Genomic DNA, 22,274 nt, shown 5'->3' with positions numbered 1-22,274 from the left:
AGCCCTTGATAAATCCCTGCGTTCTAGGCTAGGGGATCACCAGGAGGAGTCTGTTCCCCCTCTGGACCCATCTGCCTCTTATCCATGGAACAGGGAAAGTTTGGAAGGATGTATGGACATGTTGGCTAGATTTGTGTACTTCTGAGCAGTTCACCCCTAAGAGACCTGTGGAGGATGACCTTTATCCTGCAGTGACCAGATTTCAGAAGACATCCTGCCCTCATCATGAGGAGGGTTTTGCCACTTGATCCTTACTTGCAGGCGATTGATCCCTTTCTGGATATCACTGATCAGACCCAAGATTGGGGGAGTGACCCACCCTGGCTGTCACCCACTCATACCCCGGACCCTGATACCATATGCATGGACCCTCCCTCCCCACCTCTGCGTCAGACTTCACTTGTCGACCAGATGGCGTTTAACGCCATTCTGAAGAAGGCAGCAGAACGCTTCCAAATAGCCACGCAAGAGGCGGTGTTAGATTCAGACTTTGTGGAAGACATATTAAAGCCAAAGCCTCCTGCCAGCCAGGTTATCACTTTACTCAATTCCATCAAAAGACGCATCACCCCTTCCTTGTTAACACCCTCTCAAACTAGGGCTGTGAACCCTCGAGTGGAAAAATAGTTTTTCCCCTCACCGTCTGACCCTCTATATAAGGGGTCATGCCATCCCAGATTCTCTTGTGTTTATGACTACAAGTAAAAGGGCAGGAGTCCCCTTTTCCACGGGCAAGGCTCCGCCGGACGAAGAATGTAAAAAGTTGAATGCTCTTGGGAAGAGTCACTACTGCGATAGCATATTCTACCCGCCTAGCAAACACCACGCTGTTAGCCAGCTATTCGGACGTCCAATGGAACCTCCTGCGAGAAGGCCTACAAGAGGTACCTGAACCAGTGCATTCTCATCTGCTTGCAACTGTTTCAGAGGGTAAGCAGTTAAACCACCACAACATCAAGAAATCTTTGGATGCTTCTGAGCCGATAGGGAGAACCTTGGCCCAGAGTACCCTTTTAAAACGCCATGCCTGGTTGAAAAAATTTCTGGTTTCAAACCAGAAATACGGGCGTCGTTGATCAACAAACCTGTGGAACTCTCTCCTATTTGGCAAGGCCGTTGATGTGGCACTGGAAACGGCCAAGAAGGAACACAAGCCTTTAAAGACATTGAATCGGATCACTCAAAGACCCTTTCAACAGAGTGGGACGTTCTCACCGCTCCTTTCGTGGTCAGTCCTCCCGTTCCACACACAACCAGTATGGCTCGGGCAGCAATTGGTCCTCAGGACAGGAGTCTGCCTTCAGAAACCCTATACACCCAGAGGACAGTGCCATGGGAAGGGAAGGGGCCACAACACCACCCCCAGAGGCTCCCCGGCATCCAGTCAGAAATGACTCTCGTCTCATGCCTGGGGACGTATAACATCATTCCTGCACTCATGCGAGGGATTACCAGAGACCAGTGGGTGCTCAAGACCATCACCCACGGTTATTGCATTGAGTTCAGTGGACCACCTCAACAGACCTCCAAGATCCAGGTGCCTAACACCAGAACACCTGAAGATCCTGCTGCAAGAGGTCGAGATCATCGAGGAAAAGAGCACAATCAAAGTTGTCCCGGTTTTACAGGTAAACCAGGGTATTTATTCAGTGTACTTACTTATACCCAAAAGGGATCTCGCCATGCGCCCTGTGCTAGACTTGCGGCCAGCAAACAAATTTGTCAAAACACAAAGTTTGAATGGTAACTTTGCAAGAGGTAATTCCTCTACTAATGCTAGGGTGATTACATGGCAACTTTGGACATGAAAGATGCATACTTTCATATTTAAATGTTGCCGGCACACAGGAAATACCTAAGGTTCATGATAAAGGACAAACATCAGTGCAAGGACCTCCCCTTCAGCATTGCCTCAGCTCTAAGGGTATTTACAAAGCAGCAGCACACCTGCACAGGCAGTCCATCCCAGTTTATCCTTACCTCGACTTGCTCATAATAGGGGACTCCTATGGAACACTCAAAAGATGATGGACCTCTTATTCAGTCTGGGATTCTCCATAAACGAGAAGAAATCCAGCCTAGACCCCAGCCAAGTTGAGCAGTTTCTGCGGGCTCCAATTCGGACAGAAGACGGCCTCGTCTTCCCCTCCAAGAGGGATCAAAACAAGCTGTTTCAGATCCCTCAGTTTGTAGCCAGTCGAGAGGTGACGGTACGCAAGACCATGGGACTGTTGGTGATGATGGCATCCTGCGTTTACTTGGTTCCTCACACACGTTTTTGCATGCGCCCCATGCAAGAGTGGCTCAACAGCCAGTGGTATCAGGCCAGCTGACAATAGGAAGATCAAGTGGTTGTCTCGGCAGCCCTCGTTCTCTCTCTGCAGTGGTGGTCGGAGGAAAACCTCTTTAAGGGGAAAACCTTCACCACCCCCGCAGTAGAAGCCACTCACAACAGACGCATCTCTCATGGGGTGGGGGGGGCCTCACCGACCAACAGACGGTGCACGTCGTTTGGTCCCTAGCAATAGCTTCCAACCAAATGAACCTGTTGGAGCTGTTAACGGTATTGAAAGCACTGAAGGCCTTTCAAACAGTTGCAGGGAAAGACAGTACTGCTCCTCACAGACAGCGCCATGTACTACCTGAACAAGTAAGGGGGCACTTACTATGCAAAGCATGTGATTCTAAGCAGATTAACAAGCCTCCGAAGACATGCATTACTTACCTTAATAGCATTTCTGATGATTGCATCCGATTAGATTCACATGCACCCATCCTTCCTCCTTGCTCGGATGGAAGGAACATGGACATCTTACTACTACGTCTCTCTTCTGTACTCACAATAGTCATAAGGCTTCCTCACGGCAGAATAAATGCAATCGGGTGGACCTTGACGCATGAGGGATTTTGTGTACACTAAACGTCACGTTAGGGATAGTGATACAGGCACGCCCATGTCGACGTCCCTTTTCGATCCTCGAAAGATGAAATGCAATACTCATCGGTTACCACTAGATGTCGGACTGTGTGCACATGTGAATCTAAGCAGATAAAATCATCAGAAATGCTATTATGATAAGTAATATATGTCTTATTATCTTTTATTTTGTATAATCTTCTTGGTTGTCGGCGTGTCTATTCTATCCTTAGTGTACTAAAAGTTCAATGTACTTTCCTAACAGCTCTCTCTCTCTGCCTTAACAAGCTGGGATTGCTGCATGTCAGTATTTAGGTATATTTGAAGATCATTCTGTACTGTCCAGTCTACTGGAACAGCTGGGTGTTGCAGTAGATATTGACCTGAGATATCTTGCACTATCTGAGCAAAAGGTGGGGTTAGGCTTGAGGTGCATTGGCAGAGCTAGGGTGGGTTGCAAGTACATTGATGAACTAATTCTACAAAGTGAATGCATGGAGTAGTTGGGCACACTGTGTGGTTCCGATCATGAAATTAACTGGTCTGATTCAGCCAACTCATGATGGCATTGAATATCTTGCCCCTGCAGGTACAAGAGCTTCACTCTCAGCGTTCAGATGAAGCAATGAAGGCAGAGAAATGGCAGTTTGAGTTCCAGAATCTGAGGGAGAAGTTTGATGCTCTGCAGAAGGAGAAGGAGGTACTCTGGGGTTTTCCTGGGTAGACCTGGAATGCGGCATTATATTACTGCTTTGCAGTTAATGTTTCTAACCTCATTCTTTCTTGGTTTATTCTTCTAGCGTATGATTCTGGAACGTGATGCCCTGCGGGAAGCGAATGATGAGCTGCGGTGTGCACAAGTGCAGCAGACATGCCTGTCCCAGGCTGGTGAGTAATGGTACATGAGAAACTCCCATCCACTGTTGCCTAGTGGCTAGATCTAGAAGCATAATGGTAGGGGCAGATTGTGATTGGGGGTCCATTCCTTGGATGCGTCATTTACTCCATATTGCCTCCTACATAGCTGCTCCTAATGTGCACGGCGCAGTCCCTGTGGGTCTACGCCTTGCCCCCAAATCCTGGTATTCTCACATGGCTCGTCTCTTTTATGGATATTTTGAATCCTCTTCATTCTCGGACTCTCATACCTGAAACTTCTGCTCTGGATTCGTTGGCATTAGTTGCGCTAGGTTTTTCAGAACCCTGATTTGTGTAGGGTTCTGGGATGCTAAACACAGTGGCCATGCAAAGGTTTCACACCAATCTAGTCAAATGCTTACTTGGTCACGCGGCTGCGCAGTAAGGCTTAGTCTAAGGGGGCTCAGGGGTTTGGTGTAAAGTAGTTAACAAACACGAGAGCTTGCTAAGCAATATAGTCTCCATAAAGGTAAGTACAATTCTCCAGCATGCGGTCTCACATGGATTCACATGCTCATGAATATTCCCAGTCAGGCTGGGAGTCCTTGACCCCAGTAAAAGGAAAAACAGTTTCACTTTGAAAACTGTATTTCTCTCATAATCCATTCGCTGTCCTCATGCCTCATACTGCCCCCAGCCAATCTCGCTAAGCCCCTACTTTGTCAGCAATCTTCAGATTTTTACCATACACTTCAGTGTTGGGAGTCCTCGAGTTTTGCTCTGTTTTTCGTGTTTTTTCATGCAAAGATTCTATTTTTGTTCCAAAAGAGCCTGGGTGCTCTTCTCTCCATCTGCCGACAGCGGGGATCCGTTGTCTGTAAAGTTCAGTGCGCCTCAAGGGCGAAGATCGTCTAAGTTTCTGGAAGGCCTTCGGGCCTACTTCGTAATATCCCACCATGATTGAGGAGAAGGAAGATTCCTCTTCAAGTCCTGTACCAAGTGCAGGCACCGGTACGTGTTTGTGGAGGACAAGCACCTACAATGCCTCTACTGTCTGCATCCGACCACAGAGAAGAGGATTGTGGGATTTGCCGCAGATTCTCCAAGAAGATGACAAAGGACAGGCACAGTAAATTGGTGGTGTGGCTGAATGCCAAGGGTCTCCGGCCTGTGCCCCAAGCAGGCACATGCCTCACCCAAGACCGGTCGGTCCCAGGAGCAGGCTTCTAAGTCTTGTAAAGGCGCCTCATTGGTGGGGGCCCAAGATGAGGCAAATCACTGCAAGTCCCGGGTCACTGCGGATGCAAGTCCCACGGCAGGCAGGGTGAAATTAACATCACCCTCCGCCTCCATTGCCAGATGGTAATCAAATCCTTCTCAAAGAGGAAGTCGTCCAACCCGGCTAAGCTGCGGGAGAAGCCCGAGAAGCCGGGGACTGAGGAAAAGACTTAGCTGCCCAAGAAGGCCCAGACGACACAAGAAAAGCCTTTGTCAACGATTGAGCTGGTGGCGGCTGCTCTTTCGAAAGCTAACTGGGCTAACCCTGACAGGGTATCCCCCGCAGCGCTGAAGATATCCCTCCCTCCAAGGCGAGAAGCCATAGTGGTGACTTTGACAAGGTCTACCGGCACTCCAGAGAAGGGGGACACCCCCCACAGAATCCGGTTCCAGCCCCTCTGGGTCAGATTGGCCCATCGGCCACTTGGCCCATGGCTGGGTCGAAATCATTTACTACTACCTCCCATCCCCTTTCCTCCATACTTGTGGGACATTCCGTCTTTCCGGACAGGACTGGAGCACTTTTGTTCAAAAAGCATAAACAATTGAAAGTTATTGTCCTTCTCTTTCTACGTGGGGTAGTGCCCGCGGCCATTACACTGCACCCGTTGAGCTCCGCCCCACACATCGCCCTTCAGTCCTTTTCTCTGCACGGTCGGGCTGGATGAACTTGCATCACTGGGAAATATTTTTTTTTGTTCCCGTTGTCCTTCTCTCCGGCTCCGGTTCTGCGGTCGCTTAGTCCTCAGTCTATGCCGGAGCATCTGGGATTTGTGTCCTGTTCTTCATGCGCTAGGGCGGATCCCCATTCTCTCTGCTTGGAGCGTCTCGGGCCGGACCGGCACTAGGATTCGTGTTTCTACTGAGATTTACTCTCCATCCAGGCACTCCAGCGCAGTCTTCTTCGGTGGGAGAACGTCATTCAGCATGTTCCTCCACCTCATCTTCAGCTTTTCATTGATAAAGAGATGCTCGGTAAGTTCCTTACTTTTTAGGGTGCCCCAGCCGGGGGACTCCTTCCCGGGGTCTTCTAGGTCCGGGATGGGGTTCCCCTGAGGTGCCTCGCAGGCCTAATAGATGTACCTGAGTTTTCTCTGAAGGTTCCCACGACGGACCAGCCAAGACCAGACCATGTTCCGAGGATCACCCGTCAGGTGCTAAACTTCAGCCCAGTTATCTGTGGCTTTGGAAACCTGGGTTCGCTCCGAGGTCTGTTTCTGGAGCTTTCCACACAGCGCTGAGGCCTCCTTTTCTGGAGTTTTTTGTACCAGGCAATGGCTTGAGGCCCCTCACGAGGGAGCTACACATACCGGCAGGAAACCCGAGTTTCCTCTTTTTGAGGCTAAGGTCTGTACCGACAAAACCTGCTCTGATGGTCTTGTCTGTAAGGGTGATCCCTCATTCCCGCCTCAGGGACGCAGTGATACCAGTTCTGTCGAGGGGGCAAAGAGAGTGGTCCTAAACTATAATTCCTCTGTTACAGGCTCTGCCGAGGTTCCTCCTCCTGAAGGCTAATTTTGGGGCCACCTCCAAGATGTCCAGGAAACATCCGAGACCCTCCCCCAGTACTGGCTATGCCGAGGATCCTTGTATCAAGGCAAAGGTGTTACTTCAGTCCCCTGACCGGCCTGAGGAGATGGTTGCCTAATCTGCACATTTGACACAGTTCTCTTCAAGCATCAACAAAATGGCAGCCCAAACCTCATGGTCCACGGTGGCCATTTTGACTTCTTCACTTACACCTCTGTTCTCGACGGCGGGTGCTGGGACCTTAATTTTGGGGCTGAGCAGCAGTTTCCACCCCTGGTGGAAGGTAAAAATCTGTTCCGCCATTCTTATGACTGCCGTGCTCGGATGCTGCTTCCTCATACTGTCTCGCTTCCACCTGCTTCTGCTCCACTGGTCTATGCGGACCCGATTGGTGGTGGGCCTTCGTGGCAACCATCCTCATTGCGTTCGTGGGGCTAAGTCCCATATAAGAGGCCTCTGCCTACCCAAGCGCCTAAACCTTCATCAGAGGATGTATTTTTCGGGTAATTTCATGGACTCCTGCACTCTGACCCTATGAAGGAGTATTTTAGTGGTCTTTTCAAGGAAATCTACCCTGAACCTCCGGCTCCACCTTCCACCCCGGCGGCTCCTGCGGTGGTACCACCTCTTCCTATTGGTCCACCTCAGCGCTTCCTCCCCTACCCCTGCTGTCTCCCATAGAGAAGACACGGGTAGAATGGGATAACACTTTAAAACCTGTGGCGATCCAGCCGTCTGCTCCTGATTAGCTGGATGACCCTCGGGCAGATCAGGATAGCAATGAGCAGCCCTGCATGGTCAGAGCATTCCATTACCGGGTTCTGGATATGATTGCCCTCCTCAACATTCCAGTACCTCAGGCCCCCACTCCGCAGGAAGCATTCACCGAAGCAGGTTTTGGCTGAGGCCCTCATGGTCTGGGATCAGACCCACATCGGGCTGCATATCAATAAGAGAATTGACGCCCGCTACAGGCTTCACACCTCTGAGGAGATAGCCTTGGCGTCTTGTCCATTCCCTTCCTCAACGGTGGTAGCTGCGGCCACACTTCAATCAAAGCCGGCCTCTGCAACCTCAATGGCTGCAGCTCAGATTCTTCCCAAGGAAGATAAAATTCTGGGCTCCTTGCGCAAGAAATTCAGCCCTCCAACTTTGTCAAGCGAACAGCTCATCCTGGCTGCAGCTAATATGAGGCTGTGGAAGGAGTTGGCTGATTTCCAGGAGTGTATTCCTGCGGATAGGCTAGACAACTTCAAAGCTGGTCTGTCGGACACCAGGGTGTTGGAACAGGATCTGCTGGAATCTGCGGCCCACCACGTAGATAACTCAGCTCGAGGCCTTATGGTGTGAATGGACACCTCTCACGAGGCATGGCTCCAGGTGACAACGTTTTTGAAGGAGGTACAAGAAAAGGTTCTGGACCTTCCCTTCGACTGCAAGGAATTGTTTCATTCTTTTACGGATGCGGATCTTAGAAAGACCAAGGCGAGCACCCAAACTGCCAAATCTTTGTCGGTCCTGGTGAAGGTCCCGGCTAATACCCCTTATTCTGGGGGTCTCAGTCTCTATCCTTCTCTGGCTGCAGCCTCCTCTCCAGGCGCAGGTAGTCTCCCTCCCGACAAATCTGCAAAATATTTTTTTGTCGGTCGCATGAGAATCCGGTGGGAGGATGAATCTCGTCTCATCTGGTGGCGTGGCAGACAATCACTGAAGACCGGTGGGTTTTGTCCATCGCTCGGACGGGCTTTCGCTTGCCTTGCCCCCCTACCCTGCCCTTTAACCCTCCCTTCCAACAGATCGGGACACCCTCCCTCAGAGCCGAGGTTCAGAAGCTTCTAGACCTCCGGGCGGTGGAACCTGTTCCCCTCGGGGAACAAGGGGAGGGCTTCTACTCTTGTCTGTTCACGGTGCCCAAACCCAACCAGGCTGGCCTGCGCACCATCCTCTAACTTTCCCAGTTGAATCTTTCTCTTCCCCAAGAGAAATTCAAGATGATCACTCCCTGCCAAATAAAGTACTCTTCGGAAGGGCGACTGGCTCAATGTAGTGGATCTTCAGGACGCATATATGCACATCCTGATATGGAGGCTGCATCGAAAATATCTGCGGTTCTCCCTGGGAGGGGAGCATTTCCAGTACTGCGTATTCCCGTTTGGTCTCAGCTCGGCACTGCGTGTCTTTACGAAGATGTCGATGGCATCGATGCTTTCCTTTCGGCTACAGGGTGTTCGTGTATATCCGTATTTGGACTCCTACGCAGCCCTTGTCCACTGACGGCTCCGAGCAATCTCCAGTCTCTCCTCCAGCTCCTGTTCCATCTTGGGCTGTCAGTGAACTGGCAGAAATCTTGACCTGATTTTCCTGGGTTTCTGTTGGAACACTATCCGACTCCAAGGTGTATTTGACGATGGACAGGATTGTGGATCTATTTGCCACATGTCAGCTCTCCATCCAGTCAGAGCACATGATGGCTTGGGGTTCCAGAGACTTCTCGGCCTCATGCGTACCCGTTCTTCCTCTTGCGCATCTCAAATAAGGCGTACACGGGGGGCGCTGTTGCGCCGAAACAAGATGGCCGCCTGAGTGTGAAGCTCCGGACGACAAGGGCACATCTTGGCTAATTTGACCGCTAAAATACAACTTTACCAACCATTATTACTACAGCCGCGGTATGAGCTGACAGTCTACCGATATCCTGAATCTGGGACCCGTAGACCATCCGTGGGCCCTGCTGTTGCTGTCTGGAGCGCTGCGCCGCGGACGCCTGGCTCTCCCCGTGGCGGGCTCCGGGGGTTGCGGATCTGTGCCACTACTCGACGTCCCGGCGCATGCGGCCTCTGTGTGAGAGAGGCGCTGTGGCCTCCGGGGCGCGCGGGGCGTCCCTGCAACCAGTCTACCGGACCAGCGGGAGGACCGGACTGCCCTATGCTGATACTTGCTAGCGGCTGGAGCGGGGACCGCTGGCTCCCTCCGCCTTGGGCCGCGCGGCACTACGCAGCGGGCTTACTCATCCACCCACGGCTGCCCATGTCCCCTTCTCCGAGGCGTTCCTGAACACTACCTTAACAAGGTGAGGGGACCTGGTTGCTACCATTTTCTGGATACCGCAGAGTGCTGCGTGGGACCGCAGGGCCCATTATTAACGTCGCATTGGGGGACCTTGTTCGGGGCTTCCCACGAGTTTCGGGGGCTGCCTCCCCACTTGGAACTCCTTTTCACCGCGCTGGGAGCTTCCCCCCCCCCTCCCCTCCCCTCCAGTTCGCCGCCAGCCTTGGCCCGCATTTACGCGAGTGCTTTCATCGACGGCCTGTGTACCTGAATCAGCATCGTATACACATATTCGCGGGCTTTGAGGTCGAGGAGAGCCCGGGCCGGAGTGATTTGGGGCCTTGCGGTGCGGGGGTTGAGGCCTAGCCGTGCCCCATCCTTGTGCTCCTCGGCGGCGGACTCAACCTTCTGCAGCAGGTATTCACCGCACTAAATTAGCCACCGGGTGCTACTCTACTTGCTCACGCATTTTCTTTTTGGGCCCCTGTCCTTCTCCGGTTTTCATCATGACCAAGGGAGCCGGCGCGGGGAAAAAGCAAAGTTCGTTGAACATGTTTGCTAAAACGCCGTCCAAGCCGCCCTCCGATGATACTGAGGATCCCCTCTCCATCTCAGCCCCATCGACTTCAGATGACTCACAAAAGTTGTTGGAGTACATCCGTGATGGCTTCACCACTCTACATACCAAACTAGACGATATGAATGGGTCAATTTCCTCCATAAAAGCCCACATTGAAAAGACGGATGGTCGAGTAACAGAGGTCGAGACTCGACTAGGGGCTGCTGAGGATGTGCTGGGCTCTCTGCGGGCCGAGGTCACCACACTAACCAACCGTGTGGCAGTGGTGGAGAAGAAAAATGATGACCTCGAGTCTCGCTCGAGACGTAATAATTTGCGTATAGTTGGTATTCCAGAGGACAATATTGCGGAACCGATGGAAGATTACTTGGAACGGCTCCTCATGACACTCCTAGACTCTCCTAAATTGTCCCCACAATTCACTATTGAAAGAGCACATCGAGCATTGACAGCGAAACCCAAACCAGGCGCCCCTCCTCGGTCCATTATAGCTAGGATTCTGAACTTTTGGGACCGTGATGCCCTTTTGCGTGCAGCCAGGATCAAGGGCGACCTTACCCTTGGAGCGGCCAGAATCCACCTCTACCCGGATTACTCGGTGGCGGTGCAACGTGAACGTCAGACATTTGTGGCTGTGAAGAGAAGACTCCGAGACCTAGGAGTCAAGTACTCTATGCTGTTCCCTGCAAAATTGCGCATCGAACACTCTAACAAAACCTTTTTCTTTACAATCCCAGAGGAGGCTTCTAAATTCCTGGATGAACACTTTCCCGGCTAAACCCTTATTATCTTCAGCCTTGGAAGCTTCTTGCTGAGTTGGGCGGGTTGGTAACAGCCCGTATTTCACTTTATTCATGATAGCCCGTTGATAAGTTATCATTGTTGTATTAATCCTCTCAACCACGGCCCCTCGGGCGATATTTGCTCACTATGTTTATTGGTTATTGGAACCCTAGCGGTGCATTATATACTAAATGTACCGAATGTCTTGTTCAGCGATTGTGGGAATGCACTGTTATGATCGAGTCCTTTTGATCGGTAATACTATGTTCGCACCTCATACGGTCCTCACTGTGCCTGTTAGACTCCAGCTGAATGTATTCTTTGTATACCCTCTACAGTCCGTTGCGCCACTGCTCGGTCAGCTAACGGCCCCCCAGGCGCTGATGCCGAGAAGTTGTTACTGTTGTGGGGGGGGGTTTGGGACTCATCCCTCAGGTTTGGGGAGGGATGTGGGTGGGTATTGGGTGGATGGGGAGTTATGTTTAAGAAAGTCTCGACACCTACCAGAGGAACCACGCACGGTTCGCCATTGCAACACAGAGGTATAAACCGAACAGTATGTTGTTTCTGGCTGCAGTTTGCAGAACCCACCCTCTTATGCAAAGCACAATCCAAACATACCCTCCATATAGACGGTGGATAGCAACATAGCCTTTATGAGCTGGAACGTTAGGGGACTGGGCAATTACAAAAAGATGAGGCAAATGCAACTTTACGCAGAGCGTCACGGTACACAAATCCTTTGTTTACAAGAAACACATGCTTGTGCTAAACAGTGTGAGAGGTTTGCCAAGCAATGGGGACCCCGAGAGATATTACACAACCTATTCCACCCGGAACAGAGGTGTCCTAGTCTTAATCCACAGAAACCTGAAATTTAGCTGTTCCCAATCACATATTGACCCCCTCGGTAGATATGTACTCATCATTGGTACATTGCAGAATCAAAATGTAGCTATCCTTAATATATACGGTCCCAACATCGACGACCCTGAATTCTTTCTTAACCTGGCATCGCTTCTTGAGTTATCCGCAGATCCCAATTATATGGGGCGGGGACTTCAACACGATTTTGGATGTCACGTTGGATGGATCGGGTTCCAGACCTCACCAGCTATCGAGGGCAGCTCGCACAATCCTGACAACCCTTCCCCGGCTGGCGCTGGCAGATGCCTGGCGACTGATGCACCCTGACTCCCACACGTATACCTACTACTCCTCGGTCCACGATTCTCATTCCAGGATAGATAGATGGCTATTGTCAGATATACTGATTAGATGCCTTACCCATCTGGCAATCCTACCCAGAACACTGTCGGATCACTCCCCGGTGGTCATTTCCCTGAAGTGGGGACATGACCTCGAAAGGTCACGGCAGTGGAGAATGAGACCCTCTGCTCTCCTTGACCATACCTTCGCCTCCGAACTTGAGTCATCTATTGAGGAGTTTTTCGAGGTCAACACGGATTCAGTCCCCCTCCAAGCTACCCTTTGGGAATCATTCAAGGCCTATATCAGGGGTATCGCCCTATCCAAGGGGAGTGGTATCCTGAGGAGTATCCGTGAGGACATCGCTGACAGCGAGTCGACCCTCGCAAGATTGGAGACCCAATACACACACGATCACTCCCCTGACGCACTGGCATCACTGGGTCGTGAATTAGATAGATTCCGCAATCTTGCTGAGCGCGAAGTTAAATTCCTTGACAGTCCTAAGGCAGTTAGGCGCTACGGGGAGGGCGAGGGGCCGGGTGCTGGCCAGGCTGATTCGGCACGAGTTTGGAGTACCCAACATCCCAGCGATAGAGAGATCCGACGGTACACTAGCCACTTCGCCCCAAGACATCAACGCAGAGTTTCTTACGTTTTATGCGTCCCTCTACTCGAGGGTGGTTGGACCCCATATCTCAGAAATCGAGGACTACCTTGAGAAGCTCCGTCTTACAGCCCTATCCTTTGACGCTACCGTTTCCTTAGACAGACCCTTCACGCCGGAGGAGCTGACTAAGGCCATTGAGTCACTTGCTGCGGGGAAGGCCCCCGGCCCGGATGGTCTCCCTATGGACTTTTACAAGCGTTATAAATCAATCCTGGTGCCGCACTTGTTGGCTCTGTGGGAAGAAGCTTGCAAAACAGGCACGCTTCCCCCTTCACTCCGCGAGGCCATGATTACTGTCCTTCTTAAACCGGGCAAGCCACCTACTCGGTGTGGCTCATACCGCCCCCTCTCGCTAATAAACTGCGATGTAAAAATATTTGCTAAACTACTGGCTAACCGCCTGGCCGTATTCATGCCTGATATCGTACACCCTGATCAAGCAGGATTTGTCCCAGGTAGGTCCACATCACTAAACCTTAGGCGGCTTTTTAACGTGATCAGCAGAATTAATCCCCGAACACAAGCAGTGGCAGTCACACTAGATATGCAGAAGGCATTTGATTCGGTGTCCTGGGAGTATCTGTGGCGAGTCATGGAAAAGTGCAAATTTGGCCCCAATTTTCGGTCCTGGGTCAGACTGCTATACACCAACCCAGTGGCTAGAGTACGCACTGAGGATAGGTGTTCCGCCCTCTTCCAGGTAGCCAGAGGGACGCGACAGGGGTGCCCTCTCGCCCCATTGATCTTTGCAATAGCGATCGAACCCTTTGCCATTCGCACTTTCATAGAGGCCTGCGATCAGCGGGACAAGCAGACATTGTTTCCCTGTACGCGAACGATGCCCTGCTATACGTCCGCTCTCCCGAAACGAACCTCGCTCCAATTCTCAATGATGTCACCTGCTTTGGATATATCTCTGGTCTTAAAGTCAACTGCTCTAAATCGTCCATATTCCCACTCACGGACGGCACGCAGCCACCGTCCGACCTGCTGGGCCTTACTTGGTCCCAATCCACTTTCACCTACTTGGGAGTCCTGGTCTCACGCCACGCTGAGAAACTACGCGCTGATAACTACCAGAATTACTAAGCCGCCCTGACCACCAAAACCGCGAGTTCGGCCCGTCTCCCTATTTCCCTTGCTGGCAGGATAGGAATTCTAAAAATGATTGTTCTGCCCCAACTCCTATACCGCTTCACAAACATTCCATTGTGGCCAGGCGAGGGATTCTTTAAGACGCTTCGCGGCATTGTCAACTCCTTTCTCTGGCACTCTGGAGCGGTTCGACTTAAACTAAACACGATCACCGCTCCCAAGGCACTGGGCGGGTTTGGTGCCCCTGATTTCCTTAGATACTGGATAGTAGCTCAGTCCCAATTTGCTTCCTGTTGGTTCAGCACGTCGAATACCCCTCCTCATGTCCGTCTTGAGAAAGTTAAGGTTAAGGAGTGTGCGATTGGTACCCTCATTCTTAAACCAGCCCCATCAGATCCTGATTCTATAGACCCTGTGCTGAGCACATCACTTGCTCTTACTAAAATGTGGAACACGGTTGCTACCCCTGACCCGTTTCATGGTGACCTCCCTCTCTGGAATTTCCTCCCTGATGTCCCCTGTATCCCTCCATCCGTGGTCGCTCGTTGGACGATGGCAGGTTTCTTGTCCCTTCGTGAGGTCTTTGTTGAAGGCAATTTCCTGGAGTGGTCGGATCTCCCTCTGGCGCTCAAGCGTGGACCATCGGCATGGCTACAATACTCCTCACTCAGGAAGGTCCTAAAAACTAAATTCCCCGAATTTCCTTCGGTCCCACCGGATGAACCTTTGATAGCTGAACTCTGTGCATCCCATTCCTTCAGAGGGAAAGTATCCAGACTCTATAATTTAATACAGACCAGGGCCGCCCCCTCATTTGTTAAACTTAAAATGAAGTGGGAGGAGGATCTTGGAGTTGAGATTGACGATGTGCGTTGGGCCCGTATGTGTGCACGAACCCAAGAGGTATCATGTAACTCCAGATTTAAACTACTGCAATTCAAGTTGTTACACAGGTATCCCCACACACCGACTAGACTGCATCGTATATTTCATGAGACCTCTCCTAATTGTCCCAGATGCGGCACTGGCCAGGCTGATTACATACACATGATATGGAACTGCCCACACCTGACACAATACTGGCAAGACGTATGCTCCACTATATCAGACATATTAGACTGCACCATAGACCCTTCCCCAATGCGCTGCCTTTTTCATGACCTTCCCGGTTTGAAACGTGATACAAAGAAGTTGGCAGGTCTTTGTCTGATGTTGGCGGTTCGCTGTATAGTGTTGTGTTGGCTTCGCCCCAGGGCACCCACACATGCGCAGTCACCTGGGCGCATGATACCGAGGAAGCCTGGGGAGCGACACAGCACTCGTACTCAAGACCAAGAGACATCTGGTGCAGATTCCGCGATTATATGTCTGCCTTGGCCTCAGATTCCGAGACCTCTTCTCCGCCACGCTCCTCTCAGTAACGCTCTATGATGTATATACTGTCCTCACTCTGGTTGCAACCTCCCCTAATTATATGCGCCTGTGCTTTGTTTGGATCTGATGCTTGTATAGTGATGCCTCTGTGTTGTGGATTGTAAACTGATTTCATGGCCTGCTTGCATTAACTGTGTATCTCTGTGTGTTGTCGAGCTCAATAAAAACAAGTTAAAAAAAAAAAATAAGGCCTACACAGCTGGCTCTTTAGAGCTGTTGGTGTCAGGCTTCGGACTCGGATTCCAAAATGATCCCAGTTCCATCCTGCATGATGGCGGACCTTCTATGGTGGTCTTCGACCAACAAACTTAGTGGGGGGGGCCTCCTTTCAGGAGCCCTGCCCACAAGTGACAATTACCACGGACGACTCCCTTCTGGGGTGGGGCGCGACGCTGGATCAACTCCAGGTTTTCGACCTATGGACGCTGCAGGACAGGCAGTTTCATATACATTATTTGGAACTCCCTGCTGTATTTCTGGCGCTGAAAGTTTTCCAGCCGTCCATCACGAACTGGTTGGTCTGCATCCGCACGGACAATTCAGTGTCAATGGTTTAGATCAATAAGCAGGGTGGCACCAAATGGCCACCTCTTGTAGACCTTGCCATTCAGATTTGGGAATGGACCATCCAGCACGGCATTTGGCTACTGGCGGTACACATTCTGGGTCAATTCAATGTGACTGCAGACTCACTCAGCCGACAAACATAGGCCAGCTACATCTGGGAACTGAACACAGAGGTCCTCTCTACCATCTTTCGCCAATGGGGCACTCCAGAAGTGGACCTCTTTGCGACTTGTACAAACAGGAAACTTCCTCTTTATGCATCCAGGAAAGGTCTCGTGGCCTCCTCTGTAGGGGATGCTCTTGAAATTCCGTGGCACAACATGAAAGCCTATGCCTTCCCGCCTCGTCCTCTGATTCATCGGTGCCTTTGCAAACTCAGGATTACATCGAATTGCACTCTCCTGTTCCTAGCTCCTTGGTGGCCAGTCAGATTCTGGTTCTTGGAACTTCAGCATCTGTCGATTTGCAATCCGATCAGACTGATGTTGATTCCCAACCTGCTTCACCAGTGCGATGAGCAGATTTTGTATTTGTATTCGTTTTATTTGTAACGTGCACCATCAGGCCCAGAGGCATCAGGGCGCAACTTGGGACATGGTTGCATAACGAGCATACATATATTCAAATTTACATAGTGCAGAGTATTCAGGGCATGCAGAGATATACATCATTTACAGGGTACAGATTAGATCAGGTATTTTACTGTGACAGGGACCCCAGGTACAAAGACATCTGAGTTTCAAGGCTGATTGGGGAGCCAGGATTTCGTTTTGGACTTGAAGGCACTAAAGCCTTCTTCTGATCTGAGGGGGAGGGCATTCTAAAGCTTGGAAGCTAGGACGGGGAAGCTTGATCCACCCGCTTTTTGTAATTTGAACCTAGGAATGGTTAAACAGTGGGTCTGGGCGGTTCTTTCAGGGTGGGTAGGCGCGTGGCGGGATAGCCGGCTGCAGGGATATGGGGGGGGGGGGGGCTTGGTTGGCTAGGCATTTGTGGGTAAGGCCTAAGGCTTTCAGTGCAATCCTCTGTTTGACCGGTAGCCAGTGTAGGTTGGATCTAAATTCCAAGATGTGGTGGTTTCGCGGGATATTTAGGGCCGGGCTAATGACGTTGTTCTGGGAGATTTTCAATTTGTTAAGATTATCTTGGCTGGTTCCAAGGTAGAGGGCGCTACCATAGTCGATTTTAGCCATGATGAGGGTTCTGGCCAGTGTGACCGAATTTGGGGTGGTCAGAAATGGCCTGCATGCTGCAATGAGTTTGCAGGTGTATGCTGAGGCAGATCTGACTGCATTAGTTTGACGGGAGAGGGATAAGGTGGCATCAAGGTAGACTAAGGCGTTGCGTGGTGCCCAAGATGAGGAGCTCAGTCTTGTCATCATTGAGGCATAACTGGTGTTGTGCCATCCAAGCTTGGCAACCCTTCCCACAATCATTCAGCTTGGCGGCCTGGTGCCTGAATTCAAAACTTTAGCGCAGTTTAACTTGTCCGAGGACAATGAGCATTATCCAAGCGGCCTGGAAACCCTCTTTGAGGTCTCAGTATAGGAGCAAAGGGCTCCGGTTTTGCCACTGGTGTTTAGCTAAGCAGCTGCACCCCAGACATGCTACGATTGACGCTGTTCTCTCGTTCATATCTCACCTGGCAGCTTCGGGTATTCAAGTCTTGTAGGACTTACTGGTCGGCTATTGCCGCCTACCTTTCCACTGACAACTGTTCCTTTTCTTTGGCAACCCCAGTCATTAAAAAGCATTTTGCAGGTCTACAGCATATTTTTCCACCTGTACGCAATCTTCATACAAAATGGGATTTGAATGTGGTCCTCAACGCGTTATGCCATAAACCATTTGAACCCATGCCTACGGCGGCTCTAAAGTACCTATCATGGAAGGTTGCATTTCTGAATGCAGTAACTTCAGCAAGGCGAGTAAGCAAGCTTCAAGCTTTTGTCTGTGCAACATCCGTCCCTCACCTTCCATAAGGAGGTTGTGCTCCTCACTCATCCTTCTTTCCTTCCTAAAGTAGTGATAGATTTTCATTTGAATCAATCTATATCATTATCCGTCTTTTTTACGATCCTGGCCTTTGATGCTAATAGAGTATTACACAATGAGCTCAGAAGTTCTATCTGGACAGAACTGAACTCGGGAGCTCCTCCCAACTCTTTGTTACGTTCGGAGACCCGAAAGGGAAACACGCTTCAAAAGCTACCATCTCTCGATGGATTGCCTCCTGTATCTGAGGCGTATACCATTCAGGGCCTTCAACCTCCGAAGGGCATTCATGCCCATCTTGTACGTGGCAAAGCAGCTGCTGTTGCCTTCCAAAAATATGTTCCCTGGGAAACCATTGCCAAAGCGGTTACGTTGGCCGCCCCATCAGCTTTTTGTAAGCATTACTGCTCGGGCCTGAGCTCCAGGGCCGATGCTCAATTCGGACAGACTGTTCTTAAAAACTATTTTCAGTAAGGAGGTTCCATCCACCTGTATTGCCTGTGAGGAGTGCTTGGGAATCTCCCACGTATGTAGGAAAGGACCGGATGTAGGAGTGTAACAAAGTTACTCACCGTAGTGACTACCTTACTCCAGTTCATAGTCCCCTTGCCTCCATACACCCGCCCGCCGTCCCTTCTAGTAAGTATCCTCTAATATTGCTAAAATGGTTGCAGACCTGGCGATAGAAAAGGACTGAAGGGCCATGCACGGGATGGAGCTCAGGAGGGCAGGATTACGGCCGCGTGCCGTACCCCACGTAAAAAGAGGACGACAAATTTCAATTTTTTTATGCTTTTTTGAAAAAAAGTGCTCAGTTCCTGTCCCGAAAGGACAGAATGTCCCACCAGTATGGAGGAAAGGACTATAGACTAGGAGTAAGGCAGTCGCTACGGTGAGTAACTGTTATTTATGCAGGTGCGTCTCGGGTGGGGGGGGTTGCTCGTGGTTTCTGCCCACACCTGGGCCGGTTTGAGCGAGCAGGACAAATTTAAAAAAAAGAGCAACGGCATGGAGTAGGGGGGCCGAGCGGCTCATTGCCGCCATGAGCGCTCGTCTGGCTCCACCCCCTACATCAACACACTGCAGGGTTGTCGGCGTGGAAGCGCGACTGTGTGCGCAGAGTGGGTTTCCATTGCCGTAAGGCCTCCCTGGCCTATTCAGCTTAGCCAAAGGCTGTTATCAGGTGCTTTGCTATCTCGGGCTGCTCAGCAGTCCGCCGGCGTGGCACTGCGTGATCTGCAGAGCTTGCGGCCTCGCCCCGGGGGGGAAGCAAAGCCTGCCTTGAATACCCTGCCCCCACCTACGCAGGGCATGCCTCCTGCCATTGATACCCCGCCCTGCTGTCTGCGGAGCAGCAGGAAGGCGGAGATGGCCTGTGTGTGTGTGTGTGTGTGTCTGTGTGTGTGTCTGTGTGTGTCTGTGTGTGCTTCTGTGTACAGCAGATGGGCGGCTACACACGAGGCAGAAGGACAAGGAACCACGTTGTGCTGATAAAGCACGTCAGTGGGGTATCCCCCCAGCCCCCTCGGGGATTATGACGCAGTGCTTCATGCCTGACCTTTATGAAGGAAACACGTAGAACTGCAGAAAGCCATGCTCGGTGGCTGCCACTCTGGACTCAGTTCCTGCAGTGTGGGGGACTTCCCTGCTGCTGTGTTGAAACTCCTTTTTCAATTAGACAGAGAAGCTCCGGAAGGCACAACGTCTTCCCTTGGGCTAGTTGGACCAACTAGCCTTAAGACGAACTCCATTGGATTATCTTCCCTGATTGGCTGTACTACTTTGCTGCTGCAAGAACTGAGTGCTAGGAGTCGAGAAATCTGTAGTCAAGTGCAACGTCTGAAATCCGGCCAGAAGCTCCAGGAATCTCTTAAGGAACCCTTCAGAAGCAGGACGACCAGATCTCGAGTCCCCTCACCAGAGTGCAGGACCCAAGGATTGAAGGATGCCCAACTGGTATCGGAGATCCAAGACAGTGCTGTTTACCGAGCGCAGAACAAAGTGTCGCTGAACTGAAAAGAGCTCGTAGCTGCCAGCGATCTCTAAATTGCCGCTGTAGGCACCCTCCTGACGTCCACCCTCTTGTCTCCACGACTGAGGCTCAGGAAGCCACGATCTGCATCACTGCAACCAGACAGAAGTCAGCTGGACCACTCTTCCTCTAACCAAAGGTACTGTTTAGACTTGGGGTACTTACCTCAGTGTCTTTTTTTTTAGCTGCGTTCTTCTCGGATGGGAATTACATTGCCCTACCTTTTAGAGTTGATTCCAACTCTTCTGTTCACAGGCTTCACAGCTTGTGACCCTACCAGTGATCTCTACAAACTCTCTAACTTTGCAAGACTTTTTATCTAAGAAGTGCCTCTGCTCCATAGTTCCAATTGACTTTGGCTGTCCTGGCTCCCTGCAGACTCTTCTAGCCCATTGACTTTTATATTTCTGTCCCTCATAGATGGTAACTAGTTTTAGAATGTTATTTCTGGGAAAGACTTGCCTAGATTTAATTGGAAGATCCAAGTGTCCTCACCTGTTTTAATCTTTTTCCTTCCTTGAACCTTTATTTTCTGCAACCTCAGAATATGCAATTTATATTCAGTGTGATATATAAATGCTATTATTGTCCTTGTGAATGAAGTCACCTCAGAGTGTGGGAAGTGTGTAAGAAGCATTCTCAGAAATGTGCAAATGTCCTCTACCTTAGAGACCCCCAGCAACTTTGCTGGATTTTGAGGACTTGATATATTTTTTTTTTTTAACCTGGAGAGAGTGAGACCCTTTTTCCCACCCTCATGTATTTAAATGTGATTTTTGTACTCGGTTTCTTTTGGTTGTGGAGTCTGACAAACTCCATAGGCATCATCTTTTACATTGTGACACACAGCACCTTTAGTGCAGTGACACAGGGAAGTCTTAGATGTCCCCAAGGTTTAAATACCTTCTCTGTGATAAACTACCGTTTCCCAGAGCTTAATTTACTTACATTTGTAACTTTCTAGACCCAGCACACACCATCTTACAATAGGGTGCTGGAGGGGTTACCTAGTATCCCATTTTTCCTAACTTCTCATGTAGCATTTTCATGTTACCCTTTCCTCACTGAATGGCTGGTGGCAGTGTTTTTGTTTTTACTACCGTGTTGTGCATTTACCGCGGGCTGCATTCGCAGCTACAGTAAAGCGCACAAGGGTGCCGTTTTTGTCAAAATGGCCCGGTCTTCTTTTTTCACCATTAATTTGTGGAAGGGTCCTTCTTGAGATTTACTCTGCGCTCTAAACCAGGTTTGGTCCTTTTGTTCGTTTTGCCTTTGGCGGAATTCGCGAGTGAAGCCCGCCTCTGGCTCCACGGTGTCAGGGGTAGCAGGAAGTGAGGGAGGTGCCCGAAACTCCCTGTGCTTTGTCTCCTAGGAGACCCAAATGCACTCTGATAGGCTGGCTGGCGGTCCGGCAAGGACAGCCACCCTGCTGGGTGATTGACAGCTAGGCTGGAATGAAAGAGAGAGATCTGTATAAAAGGGGAGTCTTTTGGCTTGGAAGGAAGAGTCGAACACTGGACGAAGGAACCGAACAAGAACTTGAAGAGGACTACTGCAACTCCTGGACTGTTAGTTTGCCTGGTGAAGCCCTGCTGCAGTGCCGAAATGCCAGGTTTGCATCGACCGAGAAGCCCCCTGCAAGGAAGACTTCTCCCCTTGAGTTGATGGGACCAATCCACTCCAAAGTAAGCCACCTGGACATCCATCTCGGAGCTGGTTGAATTTCCACAGAGTTGTCGCTGAAAACAGTAGAGCCAGGGAGAGGAACGCCAGTTTGTGTGCGTTGCTTTTAAGTTGGCCAAGAGCTCCAGGAAAATCCTCCGGACTCCAAAGAAGCAGGACTGACCGAGCCTGAGCCCCCTCAACAGAGTGTGGAACCCCAAAAGCAAGGAAAATCCATCTTGACAGCCAGGAACCGCAGTGGTAGGCGCAAGGAACTGAAACACTGAACAGCCACTGAAAGTGAAGTTTGCCGGTTGCAAGTTTTGACTGTCCCAGGGCATTGCAGGAGTCCCCCAGACGTCCTCCCTCTTGTCCCCACTACTGAGGCCCAGGAACAGTGAGATCTTCAGAGCTGCACAGGAACAGGAGTCATCTGCTGCATCTTTTCTTCATTTTAAAGGTACTGTACAAAGTCTAAGAGAACATACCTCTTGCTGTAGAGTTGCTTGCCTCTTCTACTACTCACAAGTCTAATCTTCTTGAAAGACTTCTGAAACATTGTGCAAAGACTTCACTACTTACCTTCAAAGAAGTGCTTCAGCCCATATAGGTTCGT

General features: G+C 50.6%; 1 protein-coding gene across 2 annotated transcripts in view; it reads left to right on the top strand.

Annotated features, from left to right (window-relative positions):
- HOOK2 (hook microtubule tethering protein 2) overlaps window positions 1-22,274 on the top strand; it is a 595,676-nt gene that overhangs the window by 453,191 nt on the left and 120,211 nt on the right. For both annotated transcript variants that reach the window (XM_069604124.1, XM_069604123.1), the window contains exons 12-13: window positions 3,507-3,617; window positions 3,718-3,805. In XM_069604124.1, the coding sequence (XP_069460225.1) occupies window positions 3,507-3,617; window positions 3,718-3,805 (199 nt within the window). The remainder of the gene's footprint in view (window positions 1-3,506; window positions 3,618-3,717; window positions 3,806-22,274) is intronic.

This window comes from Ambystoma mexicanum, chromosome 3q (assembly GCF_040938575.1).
Source record: "Ambystoma mexicanum isolate Mex_15411 chromosome 3q, UKY_AmexF1_1, whole genome shotgun sequence".
NCBI lineage: Eukaryota > Metazoa > Chordata > Amphibia > Caudata > Ambystomatidae > Ambystoma > Ambystoma mexicanum.
This window is presented reverse-complemented; position numbering and strand designations above follow the sequence as displayed.